Source organism: Syngnathus acus, chromosome 8 (assembly GCF_901709675.1).
Source record: "Syngnathus acus chromosome 8, fSynAcu1.2, whole genome shotgun sequence".
NCBI classification, from domain to species: Eukaryota; Metazoa; Chordata; class Actinopteri; order Syngnathiformes; family Syngnathidae; genus Syngnathus; species Syngnathus acus.
In genome coordinates this window covers 7,896,229-7,921,003 of record NC_051093.1, presented here as the reverse complement: position 1 = coordinate 7,921,003, position 24,775 = coordinate 7,896,229, and the positions used below count along the sequence as shown (strand labels likewise).

At 41.4% G+C, this 24,775-nt stretch overlaps 3 protein-coding genes across 6 annotated transcripts in view; 2 read left to right on the top strand and 1 right to left on the bottom strand.

Moving 5' to 3' along the window:
• Nucleotides 1-1,684: 1,684 nt before the first annotated feature.
• rtbdn (retbindin) lies at nt 1,685-4,971 on the top strand. Its single transcript, XM_037257369.1, has 6 exons — nt 1,685-1,851; nt 2,673-2,834; nt 2,914-3,013; nt 3,082-3,210; nt 3,285-3,381; nt 4,106-4,971. Exons 2-6 carry the CDS (start codon nt 2,675-2,677, stop codon nt 4,457-4,459), a joined length of 840 nt encoding a protein of 279 aa, XP_037113264.1. The 5' UTR covers nt 1,685-1,851; nt 2,673-2,674; the 3' UTR covers nt 4,460-4,971.
• A 529-nt stretch (nt 4,972-5,500) lies between these two features.
• Nucleotides 5,501-24,775, top strand: part of hook2 (hook microtubule-tethering protein 2) — a 37,712-nt gene continuing 18,437 nt past the window's right edge. For 2 of the 4 annotated variants that reach the window (XM_037256234.1, XM_037256240.1), the window contains exons 1-2: nt 5,501-5,768; nt 17,548-17,621. The gene's annotated coding sequence lies outside the window, so the exon portion shown is untranslated. Of the gene's footprint in view, nt 5,769-17,547; nt 17,622-21,541; nt 21,658-24,775 lie in introns of those variants that run through there. The other 2 variants (XM_037256237.1, XM_037256235.1) reach the window with 2 other exon arrangements.
• junbb (JunB proto-oncogene, AP-1 transcription factor subunit b) lies at nt 7,732-9,430 on the bottom strand. The gene has a single exon (XM_037256241.1). It carries the CDS (start codon nt 9,135-9,137, stop codon nt 8,157-8,159), a length of 981 nt encoding a protein of 326 aa, XP_037112136.1. The 5' UTR covers nt 9,138-9,430; the 3' UTR covers nt 7,732-8,156.

Sequence of the window (24,775 nt, the reverse complement as noted above, 5' to 3'; positions counted from 1 at the left end):
TGGAGCACATCAGAGACATTCCAAATGTTGGATATGAATGTCTGTTATTTAGTGAGTCAACAAAGATGGCTGGCAGTGTTTGCCAGCTGAGGGCCAGCCGGAGGCTCCAAGACAGACCGTGATCCGACTCTGTTAAATGAGAACGACAGCGAGGGCACATATTGAGCAATGACGGCCCGCTTTGTCCTCTCTCTCTCGGTTCCCTGAATAGCTCTTGCACAAAGGATATCGTTATTTCTACTCTAATTACCAGATGGTGAACTGTTTGTCTGCCCCCCCCCGCGCTCCTCTGCTCTCACCCGCAGAAATAATGCTGACCCTGTGTCGTTATAAAACAGTCTGCAGGGTCAAAGTGATCCCGTCTTTCTGATTCTGCTCTTCCTCTGAAATCTATGAGATGAAGTGTTAAAGCACTTCTCCCCTGAGACCATTATGTTGTCTAATCTCATTAGGATTTAATGGGATAGTGTTGATCATTTTCAGACTATGTTTTACAAACATTTCACACTCCTCTGTCGTCAGCTGCGTTTTAAAATGCCGGGAAATGCGAAAGAAATCTGCTAAAATATTTTTTTCTGTATGTCTAAAATTCTTGGCATACAAAGGTCTCTTCACTGCATTTGACCCTATGGAAATTTGTTTCCAGTCAGGTAACTTTTGAGTAATAGCACAATTATTTAAAAAAAAAAGAAACTGAAATTTAAAATGAATTAAAATAGAAAAAAAAATCATTATTAACGCACACATTTTTATTTGAAATGATAGACTATCTATTATTTATTGTATATTCCCAATTTGGTGAAATATAATCTCTCTTTATTTCTAAAAAAAAATATTTATGAAAATACTGTGGTCATTTCATGGCTTCTAGATGAACTCGTCTCATCGCTGCTGTTTTTTTTCACGTTCATCAATCAGGTCCAAATCACATCTCCTGTTTCCCAATCTTTGGTTTTAGGATGCCGTATGTAGGCCACAAGACGCTTTCCATCTGCTCTTCTGTGGCCAAAAGCTTTAGGAAGAGAGAACTGCACCAGGGACAGGGATTACCATGGCACACCGGGGCCAAGTGGAGGTGAGATTAAAACCCACATGAATACAAACAAGTCATGGAAAACACACACAAAAAAAATCCACATTTGCAGTCTCTCAAAATGGAAAGCATAAGTGGGACCTTTAGACCATTGTCGGCAAGATTTCTTGCTCACCTATGTGCATCATGAAGCACGTATTGGGGCTCACGTGGTAAAAATAAATCCATCCTGTGCAATAGGTTTAAGTGAACTCTGATGCTAACCGGAAGGCTTTTGCATCCTGGCGGCGAGGTCACTTTGTTTAGTTCGACGGAGATTTGTGCCCTCAGTTTAACAGTACGTTAAATCTCACCTGCTCTAACCTTGTCCTGTGGGAAAAGCCGTGACCTCGGTGTTTATGTATGTGCATGTGGATAGGAAAGATTGGAAGACCAGTGTGACTCAGCACCACTTGCGAATGATCCTGATGGGATTTGGGTTGGAGTGGTGCTGAAATAAGAATGTCAACGGGGGGGATTTCGTTAAACGTCTTCATTGGGAGATTAACAGGGAGCTACTTGGGGTGGGGGAGAGAGAGAGAGAGAGAGAGAGAGAGAGAGAGAGAGAGAGAGAGAGCAGAACAGGATGGTGGGGGCGAGTAGGTTGCCGAATGGATGAGAAATGTTCTTCATATAAGCCATTAACGAGCAGTACGCAGCCAGCACGAGGGCAAGAAGCAGGAGCATCTTCAGAAAACAAACAAACAAAAAAAAACGTTTGGTCGAGAGGATAAACTTGGGATCTAATCCAGTGGAACATATATTCTGAAAAAAAGCAGGTAAATTTATCCAAGTCTTTTTTATGAATAATAATTGATGTTAAGAAATACTTGTTGCTCTCACAACAACAATATTGTGCATCCGTTGATATTTTAAAAGAGGGGGAAAAAAAGTGCTGTTCTGTTTGTTGCTATGGGAATATGCATATCGTGTATTACGGGTAAAGTGATTTTAAATTTTCAGCAAATGACTAACAAAGTTTATCTCTATTTTTGTGTTAAAAAGTGTGTGATTTTTTTTAAAAATTAAAGCCAACGTGGCATTAATTATCACCATTATTATTATTATGGATTTTGTTGTTGTTGTTGTCAACCAATACAACGTCACTAGAGGCAAAAAAAGAACTTTCCCAAATAATTTCATATATATATAGCTATTATGTTTTTTTAAATTCTTCCAGCCTGGAACACACAAAATGAGCACACGTTCATCTTTTTAAATGTCTATCTCTGACCTTTCCTGAGGCCATGCTACCCGCTGATTTTTTTTTTTTAAATTCGTGTTCGGAAGCCTACACACAGGAGCAGCAGCTTGTCAGATTACACAACTACGCATGTCATCCATCTGATCGCGGTGTCTCAGTCCCACCTAATTAGGCTCACCCTGCTACTAGGTCACCACACGCAGAGCGCACAGCCGGCTGGACGTCTCAGCCACTCTTACTAGAAGGGACAAATTGTACGCAAATTAATGAGACAATTGTTTCAATAGAGAAAAAATAAAATCCGAATTGCAGTGACCATATGAAAAAAAAAAAAAAAAAAGCTAGAGGAGCTAAAAAACTCTACTCTCCAATTTATTGAATTCTTTGTGATCATAGACATGATCATCCTCATGCGCGCTCTTCTGTTGATATGCGCATATTGGACAACTGTGCTGATTGTCGGAATCAGCTCAGAGGGGACGTGTCTTCAAGATGGCAAACATAAGGCCGCACCCAGCCCAGAACCTCACCTGAAGGACTGCACGCTCTATGCAGACAGTGAGTTGCCTCATTAAAAACTGCAAGTGAGACTCCACAGGCACCTTGACTGACAGATGGCTGTTTTTTTCTCTGACAGATAGTTGCTGCACACAGGAAGACATTCAGGATTTCTCCCATTCTCCCTCTGCCAGCAATCAGAATGAACCCTGGGACAAGTGTGGGCCGCTGAGTCCTGCGTAAGACTCCGACATATGCAAGCAAACGACATAACTTGCGTAATGACTGTTTCCATCGTTGGGCTTAGGTGTGAAGGCTACCTGAAGCGTGTGTCATGTTTCTACCGCTGCTCGCCGGATGCTGCTCGCTGGCCTCATCCCCATCGCCGCACTTACATCCAGGCCGTGCCTCTCTGCCACAGCTTCTGCCGGGATTGGTGAGACAGCCATATATATCGATAGTGTCATAGCGCTGGTGTGAGAATTATTGCATGCCCTTTTTTTTCTGCAGGTTTGATGCGTGCAAAACAGACCTGACATGTGCTCGTAATTGGGCCACAGACCCCAGAGGGCACAACTGCACTGGAACCTGTGTTCAGTATCAGCAGGTAATCAAGAGTGTGTGTGTTCATGTGTGTTTTCGTATATGGCAGTAATGGCAATGTTGAACAGTTGGTGTATGTTGTATATATGACTAATGGCAAAATATTTTGATGGTTGTGTCTATTGTTAGAATAAAACATAATTGTAAAACACACTCCAAAATGTAAGTGGGACTCTAATAGACAGTTCAAACTACTGTACCAGGTAATGCAACAATGGCTTAGCTCTCTGTGTAAGCCTCAACTAAATAAATAAATAAATAAATAAATAAATAAATAAACAGTTGCTGCCCAAGCAGAAGATGTCAAGGACAGGGTAAAGCCTCGGGAAATTTCTGCTTGCACTGAATAAGCTTTGGCAGCAAAAGATGTGAGCCTGGGGAAGGACTCACTGTTTGTGCGCATGTGTGTCAGGCATGTTAGACAGTCAACGAGTTGACATTCTTTTTGTCCTTTAAACATGATGAATATATTATAGCTTTTCACCTTCTGAACACCTCGTGCACCTCAGTCTTAATCCCTAAACAGATGAGGGGAAGCAGACGTCGAGGTGTTATTGTGCTGTAGGGGAAACACAGATTAGGAATTTGGCAAGAGATGGAAAATAATATACTGGAGACACAGTTTTTATTTTTATGATTAAAATAATATTCTAATTTATTTTATCCTCTTGTCAAAGTCAATTTCCATAGTACTGCCCCCTTTTTCTTTTTTGTATTTTCCTGCTCAGATGTATCAACATGGCCGAGATCTGTGCGAGAGCCTGTGGGGGGATGCCTTCATGACGGTTGAAGATTCATCTGAAGGGGTCGCAGATGCCGGCGTGAACGGCAACCCCGGCAGCGGTCGCCCGTGTGGCTGCCTGACCCTCAGTCCTTCCGACAAGGATGTGATCTCGGCCCTCCGGGCCCACCAGGATGACCCGGAAGAGCTTGATACCACCAAAACCGGGCTGCCTCCGTATATGTCTCCCTGCCAGACCAAGCTGCCCCCGCAGACGAGGAGCGGCAGGAAGGGGAATTCTGTCCTGCGCAAACGTTCCGTCATAGTGGACGACGGAGAGGGAAGTGGAAGTGGCCTGTAGAAAATAAAAATGAGTCAAAATATTAGAAATAATTGTCTAGCTGTTACTATACAACTTGTATCAAAGTGGAGTTTGGACCACACTCCTCTCACACTAATGTGCTGTAGTCAGAAGTTCTGAACCAAACTTGTTGTGAGGCCATATTATGCCGTGTGTTTGACATGAAATATTTCAAAGAGAAAAAGTTCACAGCAAGTAAGGGTTTAATGAATCTAAGTGACTGGGATAGAAAGGGTGTGATATGAGAATAACAGTGGAAAGATATCATTCATATCAGGAGGAAGGTTTAATAATCATATTTCAAATCTGCTGAGCAATTATAGGCTAAATCCACAGAGAGGCCGAGATATTAATATTCTGGTAGCTTGGTCCTCAATGTCCTGTAAATGTTTCTATTCTGATTACAGTATGAAACTCCATTAGATGTAGAGGTTTTTTTTAAGTAAAAATTCCCTTAATTGGTGTTGTGTGATTTTCATTTTGTTCTCAATAAAGCCTATCTGTCGTACATATTTGGAATGGGCTTCATCTTTCAAAGCATGAAGAGCAGTTTTGTTTTTCAGGAACAGACTGACCTAGAGCAGACGTGAAAAGAAGGTCTTTTTTTTTCAAGTAGAGGAATTTGGAAGCCTGAGCGGCCTGCGATAGCCCTGACCTGAATTCAAATGGCACAACTGTGGAGTGTCCTAAAGAGGGATGGGAAACAGCAATTATTCACAATCTAATAGGGTTGAAATGCTTTTGCAAGGAAAAGTGGGGCAATATGACCATATCAATTCTTTTGAGAAAGGTTAGTTATAAGTAACTAAAAAAATCAGAGCACAGAAGTAAAAAGAAAAAAGAAAAACATTAAGTGCCAGTGAATTCTGAATGCTCGTTCAAGGCTAACAGAATATCAAATATTCTGATATATAGGACTTGTAACACTGTTAATTTAGCCCAATTGTTTTTTTAATATGCGTAGTACTTGATTGAGGTGTAGCTCACACTTTTGCCACTTAGTGGCGCTATAGAAATGCACTACGCGGAACGTGTTTTCCTATTAGAGTAGAGAAGAAGACCGTAACTCGAAATTAAAGTTAAGCATAGGGTTATAATTGTTACTCAGTTAAACTTTAGACACACTTACAAGCAACTTTCAGAACCATTGTTCGTTAATCTACGCCGAATTTAAATTTAAATAATTAAAACGGTTATTTTGGTGACCATACCATAGCATTTTGTGTTACGTTAGCATGTTAAAGAGAAGAGGACATCCTGTTCCTGCCAATCCCAATAAAACAAGATGTGGTTAACCAAGGGCCGGAAGGTAGGAACATTCTCTTCATCCGTTCAGACAGAGGTCACCAAATCTATCACCAAATGTTTATCTAAACTTTTTTTTAAATAATGTACAATGTGGATGGATCCAATGCCTTTATACGGTGTATGCTGTTTTACTATTTATCCACTAGATGGCAGTAAATCCCTTCAAAACGCTTTTTTTGAGCTATGGCTTTCTCAGCGTATCAGCTGTTTATGTTCTCGGCCACAATACAGTACAAATAAGCCATTAAATATTCAGACGTGGGCACGTTTCAAATATATGCTGGATCAGAGCCAGTACTATGTGGTGTGAGTGTATTTAATCATACTCGTCATCCCTACAGCCTCATTTTACTATCATTCTGCAGAAGATCAAATGAGAATGGGCTATGTATTATTTACCCACATACATTACAGATTATATAACTTTAACAATAGACCAAGACCAAACTCGATATCTGTTATATGATGACAATATGCAGGTATATGTAATACAGTGTTGTGTTTGGTTATGCAGATAGCAACAGCCGGGTCTGCGTGTCTGTGGGAGAAAAAAAAAAAAAGAGACTCGCGGAGAGGAAACTAAACCCACCCAGAGCTTTTCAGACGTCACTGTTCACATCACAGATGTTCCCACACACTCGGTGTGGGTTGTGGGCCGAGGCGTGCTGAACGCCACTGAGGCTTTAATTGGCTCTTTTTTTCCTTTTTAGTGCGCATTATGATCACGTCAGCCCGTCTTGTGCGTAGATTGAGCCCCCGCCACCGAGACGGTGACACTTTATCTTTTATTTCGAGTGGGAGATGATAGTGCCATTTTCTGATCGCAATCGACGCACTGGAGGCGACCTATTTACGGTTAATTGTGTGCCGAATTTGGTCCGAGTGTGTAAACCCACTTCCTTTACATGTTTTTGACAAAAATGGGAAAATAATCTCGAAAAAGAGAAGTTGTGTGGGCGGCCTGTTTCCACATACGCGACAAAAATAACTTGGTATTAAGGGAGTATTTAAATATGTTCTAAAAGTTTCCTCTTTAAAATAAATTGAGGGTGAACTTTTTGTGTTAGTGTCTTTTTAAGTAACTATTAGAGACTACTCCATCCGTGTTTTGCTTTTCTTCCATTACGAGGACAGAAATACCCCTCCGGTTTTCCCGGGGTCAGTTTATATGCTAAGCTTCTCCTGGCCAACTGTCCCTGAAGCTGTTTTGGTATCTTTTTTTAGCTTCAGTTGTCTTGCAATGTATATAAGCATAACTACATGCAGGAGATTCATTGAGGGTCGTGTCCTAATTTATTCCAAGATGCTTGTCTGTGAGTATTACTCATCCACGGGACTCCCCCACCCCACCCTACCCCACAATATAATCTTGCTTTGAGCCCCATTTTTGTCTTGCCGCGCATATTTGTGCACTGACGCGTACACCATCATTGTCGTTCTTGGCTGCGTGCGCTTCTCCAAGCATCCACGCAGATGCTCATGTAGGATCCGGACGCCCACTCATGCCTGATGCCATGCCAAGTGGTGAGGCGCCTTCAAAAGCCCAGGCATTCCTAAAAGTCCTAGTCACCCCCCACCCATCTGCAGTAAATTACCTCTGACCCTTAGTGGGGTTAACGGAAGTGTCGGCCATCAAACTAAAAGCTACTATTAAATATTGAATGATTAGCTTTATAGTTTTTGCTTTTTGCTTGTGTTGTGCCATCATGGGTGTTAATTATTTTTTTTTTTTTATGATCGCATCTGTCTCTCCACTTTTAATTAAAATCGGCATAGACAATTAACCGTCACATTTAAACCCATGCACAATTGGGTCGAACTCAGAACTCTGCTAACCACCATGACGCCCTCATCATAAACCAAAATTAGCCTTTTAGTGGACTCCAATTACTGTGTGTTTTTTTTTTTTGTGGCCCCAAAGATGCTAGTATGTTTCCCTTAAAACAACAACAACAACACATTGCTATCATGTTTTTGAGACGCTTTACTTAAATACACATCACACATAAAAAAGACATTGTAAACATTGGACATAGTTAGTTTGCCTGGATCAACCAGGACAAACAACAATAATTTACACAAAGAATATTATGCAGCATTGGATGACAATATCATCAATGGCAAATATACAAAGACATATTGATCACTGATTTCTGCCATTTAGTAAACCAGAATAAGGGCTCTCAGTGTTTGCCCAATGCTGCGCTGATGAAGTGTTGAATGGTTCTTTGTGGGGTGTCCAGCATCCGGAAGTACCATTTCAATCAGTCTTTTTGCACAATACAGACACAACATAGTTGTCTACGAAGGCCCGCTGCTGCCTCGTGTTGTTGTGCACCATACGACTCCAGTGTTATCACCTTAAAGTCACTCTTTTTGTAGTCTGGGTTTAAAATGCCTCCATCTTGCTCGTGAGCATCAGCTGACAGCCGCTGCTCACATGCGTCAAGACTTTCCGTTTGAGCTGGGCCACCTGGTCCCGGAGTACCGAGGCCGTGTTGGACAGGCCGGCGTTGTCGCTCTTTAGACCTTTCACCTTCTCCTCCAGGCGAGCGATGCGCTCCAGTTTGCGCCGCCGGCACTTGGTCGCCGCCAGTCGGTTCCTCAGCCTCTTGCGCTCCGCTTTGATCCTCTCCTGGGTCTCCAGGTTGATAGGAGACATGGGAGGCGAGCCGTCGCTGCTCAGGAGGTCCGGCACGGTTTGCGGTTCCTCTTTGAGAGCAACGAGGCGCTGCGGATGAAGCCCAGAACCCGGGTGGTGGTTCTGGAAAGCGCCGTGCACGGAGGTCTGCGGGTGGTTCTGCTGGTGGGGCGGCAGGTAGCTGATGGTGGCTGTGGGGTAGCTGGAGGCTGAAGAGAGTCCGGTGTTCGGGCAGTAGGCGTTCAGCGTTGTGTAAATGGGCGGTTCGGGTTGCAGTCCCGAGCCGAACACACTAGGGGCCGCTTGCGAGCATGTGTTAACTCCGCTGCCGCCGATGGAGGAGATCGAATGAGGCATTTGGTTCATCTTGTGCAGCTCATCCAAAGCTTTTACGAACCCCTCCGCGAAGCCCTCCTGCTCATCGGTGATGCCCCGATTGTAGAAGTACTGCCCCGGGGTCGGGCTGGTGATGACACCGTTACTGTTTTGGATGATAAGCCTCTCGAGCTCTGGGGACGCGAGCTTCAGGGTCCCAACGTCCTGCTGCACCCCCTGGTACGGGTCCGAGTCGGCCCTCAGGTGCGATTTCAGGTTGCGATAGGGCTCTGTCAAGTTCAAATTCATATTCTGCTTTAGCAGCTTGTAGTCGTGCATTGCGGCGTCTGAGTGGCCATATGCCGACAGAAAAGAGTCATCATGATAAAAAGGTTGTTCCATCTTTGTGGACATAAAGTCGGGAAAGTAAGCTTACCGGCTTGCTTATTGAAACAGTCTCAACAAATGTCAAGAGTCAGCAGAGCATCAATTCGTCTTGTCAACAGTGTCCCAAGATCAGAAACTATCACTCCAACAGAAAGAAATGAGTGAAAGTCCAACAAATCAAGACAAACGCGTTCCTTTTGAGTCTGCTCGCTGATTTTTCCTCGCGCCTGATAAGTCCCAGAAAAAAAAACTTGCAAAGTCCTGTGACGACGCGTACGCGTTGCTGCGTGTGAAGGTGTGTGCAGTCGGCTTCATAGCGCACATTTTATATAGCCATGGACACACGCTTGCTGCCAGGGAGCTGCAGCCTTCTGATTGGCCAGTTTCCCCGGAGACCGCGCCCCCGCCAGTGACGCAGATGCCAGGAAAGCGCGACTGTAAATAAGCCTGTAGGCAAGACAGCACTCGGCGGAGGCATGTCTGCGGACACTCATAAATACAGACCTTTTACTTCATTTATAACTTTAATTTAACAATTTGGGTATTTAATGTAGCTCTTTTGACAAGGAACCGCTGGTAGAATCAATCATAATTCAAATTTGCCTCTTAATTTGAGCACATCGCTGTTAAAGAGCAATCACATCAAAAAATGTTTTATAGCTTAATCTTTTATAGCGGTTTTCTTGTTTGACACTAATTATATGAACGTTCACTAAAAACCTGAGTGATGCGTTGAAATTTCACGTTGGCTTCTGTAGAGGAAGTCCTCATACCTAATATGGGCATGAGTGACGTAGTAGTTCCCCTCCGGGAGAACCGGGAACCCACTCCCACTAGGACTGCATTCCTGCTTTTGTGCCATCCATGTGCAACTCGGGAAGGGACTTTCTGGATAAGCAGGGAGAGGAAAAAAACGATTCGGATCTCAATTTTGTTGACTGAGCGAGAGGAATGAAGATTTACTTGGTAATGAAGTTGCTGTGGATTAAATGCCAACGCCAAATCAATGTGTTTTGGAGAATGTGGATCAGTAAATGGTTTTATTACTTGGTAGCCCTATAATAAATATAATATAATATGTATAGCAGCCCATATAATATGTATAGCAGCAAAACAATGCTTCCTCCCAACAATATGGTTTGTAAGGTCTTTGTCCTTTTTATCTGATTGGCCCATTTCACTAAGATTATATGTGGTTCTGCTCCACTGGCAGAATGGTTGTGGTTGTTTCTTTTTGCGCACAATGCACAGTGAAAGTATAGTGCACCTGTCTTTGCTGTTGTGAAGGAAATCTTTGTCTGGTCTATGTAGTTCGTCAAAGTCCCGCACAAACACAGACAAATACCCCCATCGATGTAGATTGTATCCGTGTTCAGACAAAACACGTCAGGTGGCATGCTTTGCTCAGGCTGCGTCGAAATCTTCTGGCTGAGGAATCAATCTCAGTTTTTATTCTGATCTCAGCAACATATCAATAGCAAATCACTTGTTTACACATTGTCAAGGCACTTTTTGAATTTTAGAATGAAACGACATGTTTACACATTTCTGAAAAGTGGGCACAGGAAAATTATTTATTTTCTTTATTTATGTTTATCTCAAAAAAAAACATTTTGCCCTTGAAACTCTCGACGAGCTCAAATTTATCATCTGGAAAAAAGGGTGGTAGTATAATTATAAGACTATATTGCGTCAGTATAATTATGATACACCCGTAATGTACGTTTCTTTCATTAGATCTAACTATACCTTTTTAATTATTATAATTCTCTGTCTTCACTGTGGTTCTATTACCTAATTGTGAGCCACAGATGACTCAATTTAGTGAGTTTTACGTTACCAAAAATGGTTTATTGCTCGATAATGGCATATGATAGCAGCATTATAATACAACTTTATTTTTTATAGCGCATTTTACAGCAGCTGTAACAAAGCACTATCGCATATCATTTTAATATACATATCCGCTTGTGAGAGAGAGCACATACTTGTCTCATCATAGATGTTGACAACTCACACTAAGCCTCTGCCAAGAAATAAAAGCCATCATAATCTCTGCGTTATCATGCAAAACTTGGATGAGCACGGCACACTCTAATGAGTAATTTGAGCTCTGATGTACGATAGCCCGCAACACGCAGAAGAAGACTTCAGGCCTCGCCATCAATATTGCAAAACCACTAACTGGATGATCAAGTGTCACCATTGTGCTGGCCAGAGACTTGAGTCATTGCAACTTTGACTTCTGTCGACTCCAATGACTGTTTTGATGACTTGTGACTTGACAAAAAAATAAAAGAGCTCAGACTCAAGTTGGACTTAGAAGTTACTTTTATTTTTTACTTGACGTGAGACATGACTTGACAGTTTGTTTTAAAGTTAGAATGTGCAATTTATTTATTTATGTATTTATTCAATTTTATTTATTTATGTGCTTTTTATTTTTTATTTAGCGTAGTGTGATACAAAGTTCAGGTCACGAAGCAGCAACAACTGCCAGACTTCAACTTCCAAATAAAAGCAGCCCATCGATCGCCTTGTTTGCTTAATCTTTGCTTCTCTACTTTTGGCAGTCAGACGGATTCTGTTATCACGCGTAGGAGTCCTCCCAATAAAACAGAGGTTAGCAAAAAAAAATCATACATCGAAACAACAATATTCCTGATACAACTTTATTTTTCCTCTCTCCCCATGATTGATAATAACGGCGTGAAGAAATTGTCTGGTATTCACCAAGACTATTTTAATTCTATTCCTCCTTGCCAGTATCCATGGGAATATGGATAAACGGAAAAAAAACAACACATTTCCTGGCAATGTTGTGCATCCACTTTGCCACCTCCCTCATAAACGCTATTCTCTGTGCAGCTGTTCGTTTCAGCCACTGCTCCACTCTGCTGGGGTTGAGCTTTTATTCAGCATTGCGGTAGAGGTTGACCACAGTCCCAGTGACATTTTGGCAAAGCACATTATATAGTCCGGAGTGGTGAGTGTTTACGGGAACACTCACGCAGTGGCATCTTGCCATCATGCCAAATGTTAGTCAAAAACACTCATATTAGCTAAGCTGTGTGAGAAACGGTGGCAGATGTATACGCTGTGTTATGGATTCATGAGTAGAGCTGTTTGTTTTCCAGAAACAACACAGTAGCGCTTCAAATTCAAGTCCGAACATTGACATGTGGCGTATCATTGGAACACTTATCAGGTTTCAGCTTTTGTGAAAACAAAAATCTGCCTGACATCTTAGTCACATCATGATTAGTCATATCTCTCTTTAGACTGTTTAGATTTAGAGATGCTCTGTATGGACCAGTATAGAATTTGCTCCGAGTTCTGCTTTCTTTGTCTGCAGATATTGTGGGTTGTTCCTCCGGGGTTTTGTGTTGACCTCTTTTTATTTTTTGGTTGGGGGTGAGACTCATGAAGATTCAAGGCAGATTTGCTTTTCACTCATTCAGTGCCATTGACGATTATAGACGTCAAAGATATGAACTTGGTTGGCAGTGAATGAGTTAAGAGCACATGGATGACTGACAAAACAATTAAAAGTTACCTGGACCTATTCTTATGTTAGCATTGGAACGGCAAGCCCCGAAGTTGGAAGTACGATTAATCAAAGCGCACTTGTACTGTATGACTTTTTGGGTGGAGTATTCTTCACCGTTATCTTTACCACATGTTCACAGAGGGAGGAGAAAACATTGATTTATTGAAATGATTAACTGCAAGAGTATCCTTTTGTTTCCATGATTTCATTTCTCATCTGATAAAAATGTGGGCTGTACATTTGTGTGTGACTCCCAAAAATGAAGAATTGATGATAATATGATAGAGATGCGCTGCAAATATATATTTTCCCCCCAATTTTTTTTTATTAATTATTATTAATTTAATTCAACCTTAGCTTGTCTTAATAAAAAGTTCTACTCTTTTTTTCACTAAAAATTTAGATTTCAAAGTATATTTGTACAAATTATAGTACCTCTAAATTTATTTTGCAATATTGCTTTTATTATACCACACAAAGAACTGATTCACACAGTCAAGGGAATAATATCAACATAGTTGACATTGAGCAATTGAGTGCCTTGCTCGAGGGCAACTAATCTCAGTTGTCTGTTTTTCACAAATGGGATTCTGACTATTTGCAGACCTGAGGTCAAAACCACTCAGTCAATCTGACAATGCACATTTTTCATTCCTAATCTCACCAATCCTCGCAAAATCACACTTTCTTTTTTTTTGCCCTCGTGGATTCTGCCTTTAACACAGCAGACCTTCACAATGAGGTGCTTGTGCTGGAGATTGAGCTTTCCTCACCTCCTCCACTCAAACTGTCCCATTGTGCGCCTCGCCACCTCTGCACAACTCGTCTTTTGTCAGGCAGCAGCGCGCCTGTCGTCTGCTTCTTCGCAACGCTGAGCCCTTTCCCTTCATCGAGAAGACTCCGTCCATGTGACTCAGAGCTACGCAGGCACAACCGAGGCCAGCCAGAGGTCAAAGCTCACGCTTCGCTTCATACTCTCCCCCCTCCCCCTGACCTTCCCAACTCCAGCAAACACCCACTCAGCAGAAAAGAGCAGTGGATTTTAGAGGGGCGGGCAAGGAGAAAGAGAAAGACGTGCTCAGTCTCGATGAGGTTTGTTTGCGAAGCGCCCTCTTGACGGAAAGCCTGACTCCTTCATTTAGACATAATGGGGCCTCTCAAGCATGCACTGTCTTGGCTAGTCCCCTTTGTGAATATGGTCACTTTAGTGCCAGGCCTATTAATAGAGCCATCCATCATCATTGACATCACCAACACCACATGATGTTGCGGTTTATACCGTATTAACCCGCGACCACCGACTTATCGAATCTACCAAAGGTCAACTACCAAAAAACCTCATTCACTCTTCATGTGGCATTCATTTGAAGGCTAAAGTTCACCAAGGTCTCCAATTTGAGATGCTCCGCCGACTTCAAGTCTGGCATGCGTTAGCGGTCCATCAAATACCACGTGATAGCGACGATATGATTATTTTTGGCGATGCAATCTGCCTCGATATTTGAAGGAATGGAAATTAAGGGCGACCTAGTTATCCCTTGATATTTCTCATCATATTAGCATCAACGCAAGGTTTTATTTAGTTAACCGAACTGAATTATCATATGGTCGTAGCATCAGTGATATATATTAGAGACGGTGAAATAAAATTATATCTAGAGAGAGAAAGAGAAAGAGAGAGCAGCTTCAACTGTGTCCAAATGAGCTGTTAAAATTTGCATCTGTGACTAATCAAATCATATGCAGTCACATTTTGGTTCGAGCAGACATTTTTGTTTATTGTAGGGATCTTCCCAGAAAAATATGCAGGCTTGAAAGGTTCCATGAGCCACTTTCTCATTTCTGCCAAAGGTATAGTGGTAAAGTCGCCTGCTGAGTTACACTTTTTTTTTTTTTCTTTTTTCACCCACTGTGCTACCCATTGCGCTCGGTTCTCGCCAACTAGTGAGTCCGGAATAGCCTATGGAATTGGTCAGACAGGTGACCCTACAATAAGGTGTGACAAAGGCATTGAGAAATCGGAAAGCTCTCTTTTCAAACCATTTCGGTTAGTTCTTCTTTCATTCTTGGCTGATTAGAAACCTGAGGACTAGGCTAAAGTGATTAATTGACATTTGGCTGGTTGGCATGAGAGAACAGTTGCATGATCTTTACTAAGTTTCAAATTGGATGACAAAAAATTCTCCTCTGAAGATTTTACTGGCAAATAAAAATTGCGCTTGGATTCCTACACTCTTGTAAAATCTGCACACATTTGATTCCAGCCCATGTGCCAAGGAACTGTGGGATGTTGCTCTTCTCAGTTGTCGTTTGGCTCAGTTACATAAGCAAAGCTGCTGTGGTTTCATGACGTGCCATATGGTCCAAAAAGTTCTGTTGACGCTAACCATCTAAGTGATGTCAGAAGTTTTTGCCAGTTTTTGGATTTGCTTGTGTCGACCCAACCTGAGCATTGATTGCGCAACTCTTCAATTCGGATGCAGTGGTTTAGTAATGACGTATCAGCGAACAAAACATTTTTTTTTTTGCTTATTATTTCGGATGAGTCATTTTAATGTAGCGCACGTCCTCACAGCAAAACGTCATACGAAAAAAACTACTAACATTGTCACCAATTATTTTCATGTCGTTCATTGTCTGTGATGTGTTTCATCTCATTGTCTGCTGTACTTTCTTGTTTCTACGTTGGTGGTTGTCCAAAATAACATCTGCCAGACATGAGGGTGGGGCAGCATGAGTGTAGCAAGTCAAGCAACCCTTCCCATGACAGATATTAATGATGGGGCAAGACCTTGAAAAGTATGACGTCATCAATCATTTGCATAAAAAGTAGAAGGTCTGAGGTGATGATTAGACAGTGAGTCTGAAAAACAAATATGCCGTAAGTTCATCATTGAGTTCATGTCTTGAATCAGATTTTCTGCTGTTTTTAATGATAATAAAACCAAAAGTGCAGCTTCAGCAGTTTCTGTCATTAAAAAAAAAAAAAAAAGACGTTCTCATATTTTTGTCGGTGTCTGCAATTCTAGTCGAGCCCCGGGGGAGTCTCGGCGTGTTCCCGAGCCAAGTGCCATGCCCCATGCCCAGAACCTTGTGAATCTTAAACAAGCCTAGACACGAACGCCCTGGAGCAAATCATTGCCTGTAAATCACACACACACTTTATCTACTCACCCTTCGCTTACGTGCACAAACATTATTGCTCCCTTGCTTGCGTATATGTAAATGCCTTTCCCTGCTTACAGATTGTTGTTTTGTTTCTTTTTTTTTTACATTAGCCGACAGTTATTGTTTGTGCACTCTGGCGAGCATGTTTTGTGGGATGCTGGCAAGCAGAGCAACCACAGGCGGCAACACTACAGTTTTGGTTTCTCACAAAGTACACTAATTACCAGACTAGATTAGCAAGGTGTATATTAAAAGCAGCAGTTCAACTAAGGTCTCATTTTGTTTGATGAACCAGTAGGAACTTGACATTCAACTAAGAGTCAATGTTTTAATTTTATTTTACTTTATTTTATTTTATTTATTACCTGAATGAGCACTGCGGCTTACTGGAAGCGATCAAACAAAATACTACAACTAGAACTTTGGCTTTAATTTGTAGATGTATCAAAATTTGTGTTGTGTTCCTATGGTTCAAGTCAAGAACAAACAACATCTCTCTCCCGTGTCATATCTCAGTCTGAAAGTTTGGACTTACTCATCTTCACAGTGCCTGTCAAACAGTTCACCGCTTTGTCATTCCTCATCACTGTGTCAAATACAAAGGCGTCCTCATTTCTGAACACTTATGCCGCCATCATAAAAAACAAATTCTCACGCGACGGCTTCACATTTTTTGCCACTCGTGATCTCAAGAGCTCATGTTTTGTTGTGCATGTTAAATGGGGGATTTTGTTGAATGTTTCACTGTAAGGTGCAGGGACAGAAATAGCTAAGCAATGCCTGGCAGGTATGGACGCTGGTATCCATAATGACACCGGCCTTGTGAGTGAAGAGGCTCCTCTAAAAAGCAGAGCAGGTGGATGTGTAGGTGGTCTGCCGCCAGCATTCTCACTCCACGCAAACATGCATTATTGCAAATATTGGACATTTTCTTTTGCACACCTTAACACCGTTCATGTGCACACATGAATAAACATATTTGTGCCTTTAGGGGTGCAATAGCATAAATCAAAAGTACCGCTTAGCCTCGGAGCACATTGTAGATATAAACACTTTATTTTTATTAATTGATTATATCTATTTGATTATATTTTATTATTTCATGACATATATTGATTTATTATATTTATTTATATTATAGTTATATTAGTTAACAAAGCAAGGCTCTGTCAACTTTCTCTTCTGGTGTGAGTAATTGCTAAAGTCAACACTGAGTAAGACCACTATCCATTCATCAGGCATTTGATTTTGGCACAGCATTAAATATGGGCCTGTGTTTCGGTTTGAAATGAAAAAAAAAAAAAGAAGCTTATTTGCAGTCGCTTTGCTTCATCAGCATCCGAATCTGACAGTTTGCACTTACTTATTGGAGGACTGTCACATCACTTAAATGTGTGTGTGTGTGTGTGTGTGTGTGTGTGTGTGTGTGTGTGTGTGTGTGTGTGTGTGTGTGTGTGTGTGTGTGTGTGTGTGTGTGTGTGTGTGTGTGTGTGTGTGTGTGTGTGTGTGTGTGTGTGTGTGTGTGTGTGTGTGTGTTCAACCTCGTTTGGTGTTGCAAGTCACCTCTGCCAAGCTCATGAGTGCTCCAAACCTGACTCAGAATCACTTTTATGATCGTGATTACATGAACACATGTTTGCAGGTTGAAAAGTCATTTGGCTGTTTATAAGACTTGACTAAGTAGTCTTTCTTTTTTTTTTTTTTTTTGCTTACTGACAGCAAAGTAATGTCGAGTTGATTGCAGACCCACAAGCAGATGTGACTTTCTGCTGACCGAGGTGAAAGCAAACACGGTAAAGTTTTCTTCTTTTCTCCACCTATCTTAACAAATATGCACTCACATGCTCTTTTCTTACTAACACAATAGAGAAGAGTTAACACATGTCAGTAATGGGGTCACGCCCCCGTCTTTATTATGAACAGTTTGTTTCATCCAACCACACCTTAAAAAGCACCTTCAGGGACATTTTTAATACTTTCTCACACTCATAGACTAGCGCAAGAACACTTGAGATTATCCACAAGCAAGGTAAAACATGCCAGACTTAAGAACTGCCATTTTATAACAGACACGTTATGCAGGGTCTGTTTCTGTGACTTTGTTACATAAGGTTAATAGATACACGCATGTTCAAATTCCAAGTCATAAAATAGATTTTTAAATGTCACATTAATGTGATCTATAAACTGTACAACTCAATATAGTTACAAAATAAATTGTGGAAATAAACATGAATGAAATCACGTGATAGCATAAGTGTGCACACCCTCGTGTGTGATGTTCAGAATTAACCAATCGCATTCAAACTCATGTTAAATGGGCGTGACCGTTTAATTGGTTAATTCTGAACACAACCACATCACAGTTATATGAGGGTGTGCACACTTATGCAATCACATGATTGTGCACACGCCCGGCCGCATTGAAAGTACTTCTTATTGAGCCCTTCTTCTTGTCCCATACAAATCTTTAACTGAATGGCATCAACAGAAAAGAAATACAACAACTGGAAAGGCTCACTCAGAATCTCGACCGAGATCGTAATTCACACCAGACTTTGCAAGAATATTGCTGAACTAAAACAGTTTTTGAAAAATGACTAGTGTCTGCTCTGCCACTCCAGCAAATGTTCTACAGTCTTTGTATGTAAGTATTTAACTCCATATAGTATGGGAACAATCTTGTTGTTGTTATGTAAGCCATCCATCTTTTACAGCATGCACCTGTGGAAGAACGCTCTCTCTTAATAAATTCAAAGCGCCTTCTTCTGATCAGAGGCACCATATGCATGGGCAGCGTTTCACACAGATGCGTTCGTGACTACAGCCACTTAAACAAGCATGTGTACCCAGCAGGTGCCTCTTCTACCCTCTTTGTGGTAAATTGCTCCTTTTTGCGCCACTTTTTTTTTTTTACATCTGCCCACTTTTCTCCCAGAGAGGGAAAAAAAAAAAATGTCTCAGCCACGCGCCCACATGTGCGTATCAATCAAACGGGATTACAGAGGAGCAAGACATCCTGAGGCGAATCATCTGTAAGATCAAAACTAATTACATCGCTGGAGTCTTTTTACATAGGTCGGCGCTCTCGTTCGGCTGGTTCGCGAGTGGAGCGATAAAAAGACTTTTGAAAGCATCAAGCACGTGTTCTTGGCAGCGGGGAGGAAGCTGTATTGAATCTTTACACTATCATTTGCGAACACATTCCAGTCATCTCCGCTGACTGTGGTATGTATCAAACCACCATGTCCTTCCTTTCAGATAACACTTCCTGTGCCGCTGAGCGGTCGAGAGGATGTTAATCACATCCTATGGTTTGAATTTGGATTCGACTATTTGTATTGATAAACAAATGAACATCATTTCCCACTTCTGCTTTTCCAATTTTGCAAGTGGTGTGTAGTTCTGAAATTTTTCACACTGTCAAGTGTCATTTCTAATTGCATACTTTTTCAATTTTGATAGTTATTTCATATATTTATTCGGTTCTCAGTCGGGTCACCTGCGTCACTGAATCGGCGTTAGAAAATAGAAGGATGGAGGAAGAAACAAAGAACAGGCAATGCTGGTCAACAATCTGGCAGACCTTGAGACAATCGGGCCTGCGTGGCAGGCGGCAGATAGGCAGGCACCAAAATGGCGACGTGAACAGGAAGGATACAATTCACAATGGCGATGTCTGGCATAGAATGTTGTGTTATGAAGGAAGACAGGAGCCACACGGTTCCAGCGCAACACGGAATGAAATACTTGACATTGTTTCCATTGAAGTACTTTTCATTTTTTCCATCAGTGTGAAACCTGCAAGACAAAGTCTGACATTCTACAAACAGCTACGGTTAAAACGGAAAAAAGGTCATGTTTGTTTTGTTTTTTTTCTCCCCCAAAGGGCCCCTGAGTTAAAGGTGATTGTGTTGCCTTGCTGCTAACACCGGAGGCTTTTTTTATATGTCTATTTGGATGTATTGCGGTTTGTCTCGCTATGCATCATGGGAGAAATATGAGTGGGTGTGCTCCAAAACACTAGGAATAGCATTGGTGTCATAAATGCAGTGTTTAAAACAATCAATAGCCCCTCTGCTTTCCAACGCCGTTAAAAAGAGCATTGTGCGTCTGCACGCTAGCGCGATGGGAGTCCTGATGCGCTAAGGGTGAATGTGCGTGAGCGTGTGTGTGGGCCGCGGGGCCACCCTGTGATCGTCTCCTTGGCAGCCTCGGCGCTGAAGAGCTCTCTGGGTGTTGAAGAGGCCTCCCGGAATAAGAGAACAAACACGCACACGTATCCGAAAGTCTGATGAGAGCTGACAGCCTCTTTTTCTTCCGTGCACTCGGGTCAGAGTGCCATGTAGCCCCGCATGCATCTCTGCGGTTATGTGCTACGCTAGCATGAACGCACACATACGCGGGCGGCCATGCGCATGCATGCATATTCACACTACGACTCGACGGATCTCCCTACTCAACGCCGCTAACCCTCCCCCCCCCCTCCGATGTTTGATGTGGCCTTCGGAGAACCGTCTTAAAAGAAATTCCAGCGTTTGAAGTCGCTGTGCACTTTTCTTCTGCTAGGTTCCTCTTTCATCTTCCGACAGATTGAAAGTTGGGAACAAGATCTGAACTTGCCCCACTTGAGCTATTTACCATGTGGTGTACCTGGGAATTTGAGACGTTGATCACGCAGAGGCTATTGTTCCTCTTGTAAGATGCGGCAATGCACTCATCCCTTGCCAAAACACTCCGGTCGCTTTCGACGGAGGCTTCTTCAAACAAATTTCCCCAGAATACTTCGTTTTGAATTCCAGGAATTTATTCACATTATTTTCAATACAAGGCGCACAAAGAATCATCCGATATGCTTATACAAATATTGTCACGGAGGACTGTTTGCTTACTCTAGCGTGTAGTTGCAGTATTGGACTATTGACTTGAATAATCCCTTTATCCCGTGACCCTCGTGAGCACAAAGCGATCCAGAAGATGGACGGATGGATAATCCCTTTGCAACGTTTCAAGCACATACACTCAAAATCATCTTAAGGGTCACTCAAGAAATTCACGATTAGAATAAATCCATGTGAACAATATCTAGGAGGTCATGGCATGTTCCTCAGAAATGTGGAGGCAAAGAAACATTCAACAAATAGACAGTAATATTTGTTTAAAAATACGTTTATCTGGGAGGTCAAGGTATGTTCCTCAAAAAATGCCGAGGCAAAATAACATTCAACAAATAGCCAGCAATGTTTGCATAAGGCGCTGGTGGGAAAGCTGCAGAACAGGTTACCATCAACACTTTATTTTCATGCATGTGCGCTTGGCGTAAAAACTAGATTTTCGTGCTGGGACAAGTCAGACTTACCGTGTTTTGATTTTGCCAGACCGGGCAGGTGTATTTTTTAATTTGTAAGTCCGTTTCTGCTCAAAGACTAATTTTCAAAAGAGCAGCCTCCATTGGCCAGGAAGTCAATGGACTCTGTTCGCTCCCACAACAGCGCAAACGCCCGTTGCTATGAAAATACCAAACAAAAAATCTCGCACAGTTATAATAACTATCATTACAATGAGCATTTGAGCTGTCCGTTTGGGTGTGTGTAATTTGTGGAGCAAAGGCAGTGAATGTGCGTTTTATTTCTTTCAGTAGACTTTTAGACAGTAAAATAAGGCCACTCTACAAGGAAGCCTTATGGCCGGCCACTTGAAGGCCACTTTATTCTCATTAGTGAGCTAAAGCATCCATCTCCAACTCCCTGGCAATAGAACCAAACAGGAAGCGGCTGTTGCCAGGGGAACCAGCCTGAAGTACGACACTATGGCGTGCGCTTGAGTGAGGTAAGAAATGGAAGAAAAATGTGCGAGGAAGTGGATTGTTGTGTTGGTGGAATTTAATTAGAACGTGAGGGAACATCCAGCATAGGCTCGGAAGAAAAACATTGTGCGTGCGTGCGTGCGTGTGTGTGTACACGATCATTTGCGCAAGAACTGTGGCTGCGTGTGAGTCTGGGAATAGGTTGACTGACGCACAGAATGACAGATGAGCTTTGGAGTCCTGGCAACCCCTCCAAATCACCCTCCTCTCCTCTCCCGCTCTCTCATCCTCCACCTCCTCACACACCCGACGCCTCTTTCTCATCTCTCATCCCTCTTTCTACTCTTTTCCATGTTAGTAAATCCTGGAATTGTTGTTGATCTAAGAATGTAAGAAATGTAAGAAAACGGCTTTAACTGCTTACATTAAGTAATAATGTGTGGAATCACGTTACTCAGATTGGAATGTGAAAAATGCAATATATTTTTTCCATCTATTCTTCACATCGGCTTATCAAATTACTCTTAGCGATTGAACGGTCTGGAAGATTAAAGACTTCTTCTCCCTCAGGTCCTGAACACAATACTGCTTCCAAGATAACAGTCATATAGTGTCTGGATTTTATTTTTTTCTCGTTTTGGCAACTCGCCCATTCCTGCCATTGTTAATTTCCATTTTTCTGCCAAAAGGAAGGCGACGATGATCTGATTTCCCTGGTCACTGCCCCACATTTTTCACAACACATTTAGAAAGAGTGCATCCCTTCACTGAAATGTGAGGTGACTTGGGTAAATTTAAGTTGGATAGTGAAAAACCGAAAGTCATTTGTCTCGCTATTGCTAGCTATTTACTTAGCTTGCTATATAAAACAAAAAAAACAAAAAAATGTTGTTTTTTTTGCAAAAACTTCTGATTTGAAAAGTGATTTGCTGTGATTCATTCATTTTTTCCTCCTGTTTCCTAGCAAAAATTGTGAGGCACAAGCCCACACACACAGAAAAGAAAAAAAATCATACGCACTTCCGTTTCCTTGTCTTCTCGGATCAGACTGCCCCTCACAGCAAAGAAAAGACGGTCAGACAGTACCAATGAGCCAGCCACACACAGGAAATTACCTCAAAATAACATTATTATGTACTATTATGATGAAAACGTATTGATGCAGATTAAATTGGTAATTAAATGACAAAAATAAAATGCATGCTGACCATTCTGTTCACTGCTAGCTGTCAAGACTTACACACTGAGTCCATTCACAACAATAGAGGAAGTGAAAATTAGATTTTTTTTTTAACTGCCACAATCTTTTTACACACAGATTCTTATGTAAATATGTCACCCGATAATCAGAAAAAAATATAATATGGTTTAAAAAATAAATAAATCATGAAGCATGCCAGATTTGAAAAGTTCATGGTCATAGCATGTTGCCACTTACAAAGGATATGACTTATTGACAATTCAGTATCTCACAATCTGGGACAAGCTGGGTCTTGCCCGGCTATTAATGGACACAGTCACACGTACTTCCCTTTGCCACATGAACATCTGCGCAAAAAAAGAAAAAGAAAACGGCTTTCACATTGAAACGTCATCCCACAAATTATACTGGACTTAACTTTTCTTTTTTTTTTTTAACTCCCTCCATTTTATGCTCCTTTCAGCACCTGTCGTCTAAATGTGGTTTACTCAGTGCTGCAGTATTATGATGAATCTTTCAAATTCAAGGAATTTCAACATCATTTTCCCAAGTAGAGTCATCAAATTTACATCGTACGTCAATGACCGATTGAGGTTGCTCAAGTGTGTCACGAACCACAGCGGAAGCCGTGACCTCTGCCGTCTTTTTAAAAACGATAAGAACTCCAATACGACTAATACTAGCAATCATTACAATTTACATAAGTGATGATGAATCTTATCACTTTTTAACACGCCACCGCACATTACATTTCACACCTCTTACACACACCAGTCATTAGCAAGAAGTGTTCATTACAAACTTTTTCCTGGACTATTCCTCGGACCCGGTCTAATTATAAAGCCAAAGGAAGTGAGAGATATCTATTTTGAGCGCCAATGTCTTGATCAGGAGATGTACACCCATGACAAGAGGTGAGCGTGACGAGTGAAACAACATATGTAAAACATTTAGCATCTACATGCCGGGTGTTTTGAACACTTTAAGCAATATTTATCTGCACACAAATGGTGCAGCAACACATGTAGAAAATTTAATTTTTTAATTTATTTTTACTAATTTATCTATTTATTTATTTATTTATTTATTTATTTTTATATTATATTTATTATTTGCCTTACACTGCCCACTAGAATTGTCAACTTGAGGTGTTAAAAATCAGTATTCATGTACCTAGCTTTACTGGCTGGCTGATTACATGTAAGAGACGAAGAGAAATATCCTTAAAGCGTCTAACCAAACAGTCTCCTCTGTGTATACGCCCACATCGGCATCCAACATTAATCAAAGTACAGTAGCACTATTGCTTGAAGCTTTTGTGAGTTCTCATTAGGGGTAGTGTTTATAGATAGCTGGGATATCGTACTTCTTATTTAACACCAAGCATTAAATATCTACTGGAGGTCTTTTTGTAATTGTTAATTGCACATAGAAAAATAAAGTTATTTGTTGTGTATTTCATCTTTGTTTTGTCCCTACTTTCTATACTTTGTTGCAAATGCCAGCCTGGCTGTCCTTTTCGTCATCCTAATGAGTGGTTTGCACTTTCTCGTGAAGCATTTTTATTTTTATGACCTTTTCTTCTGTCCTTTGGAAGTTGTTGATGATGTCACTAACTGTCATATTCGACTCAGGGCCTTCCTTAGTGCTGTTTTCCTTCATCTGCTTGTTTCTATTATACCAAAGTGATTTTTTCCTTCTTTGAGACTTTCAATAAGGTTGCGTGGGCAATGGAATGATGCTCTTAAAGATTTCCCATCTTGTCTCGGTTTCACAATTACTTGGACATTGGTTTTCATGTCAGTTCCATCGATAGAATAATGTAGTCTTTACAGTCAACCGTGATAAAAAGAAAGAAAAAAAACACATTTCCTGGCTTCATCTGTTACCATTTAGCTCAGTAAGATAAAACTGTCAAAGAGGATTAAAAGGCTGACTCG

Bases quoted from the DNA above. Each gene is read 5' to 3' on its own strand.
- rtbdn (XM_037257369.1), top strand. From the start codon at position 2,675: ATGATCATCCTCATGCGCGCTCTTCTGTTGATATGCGCATATTGGACA. The intron at 2,835-2,913 runs GTGAGTTGCCTC...TTTCTCTGACAG, and splicing joins CTGCACGCTCTATGCAGACA to ATAGTTGCTGCACACAGGAA. The intron at 3,014-3,081 runs GTAAGACTCCGA...CGTTGGGCTTAG, and splicing joins TGTGGGCCGCTGAGTCCTGC to GTGTGAAGGCTACCTGAAGC.
- junbb (XM_037256241.1), bottom strand. From the start codon at position 9,137: ATGTCCACAAAGATGGAACAACCTTTTTATCATGATGACTCTTTTCTG.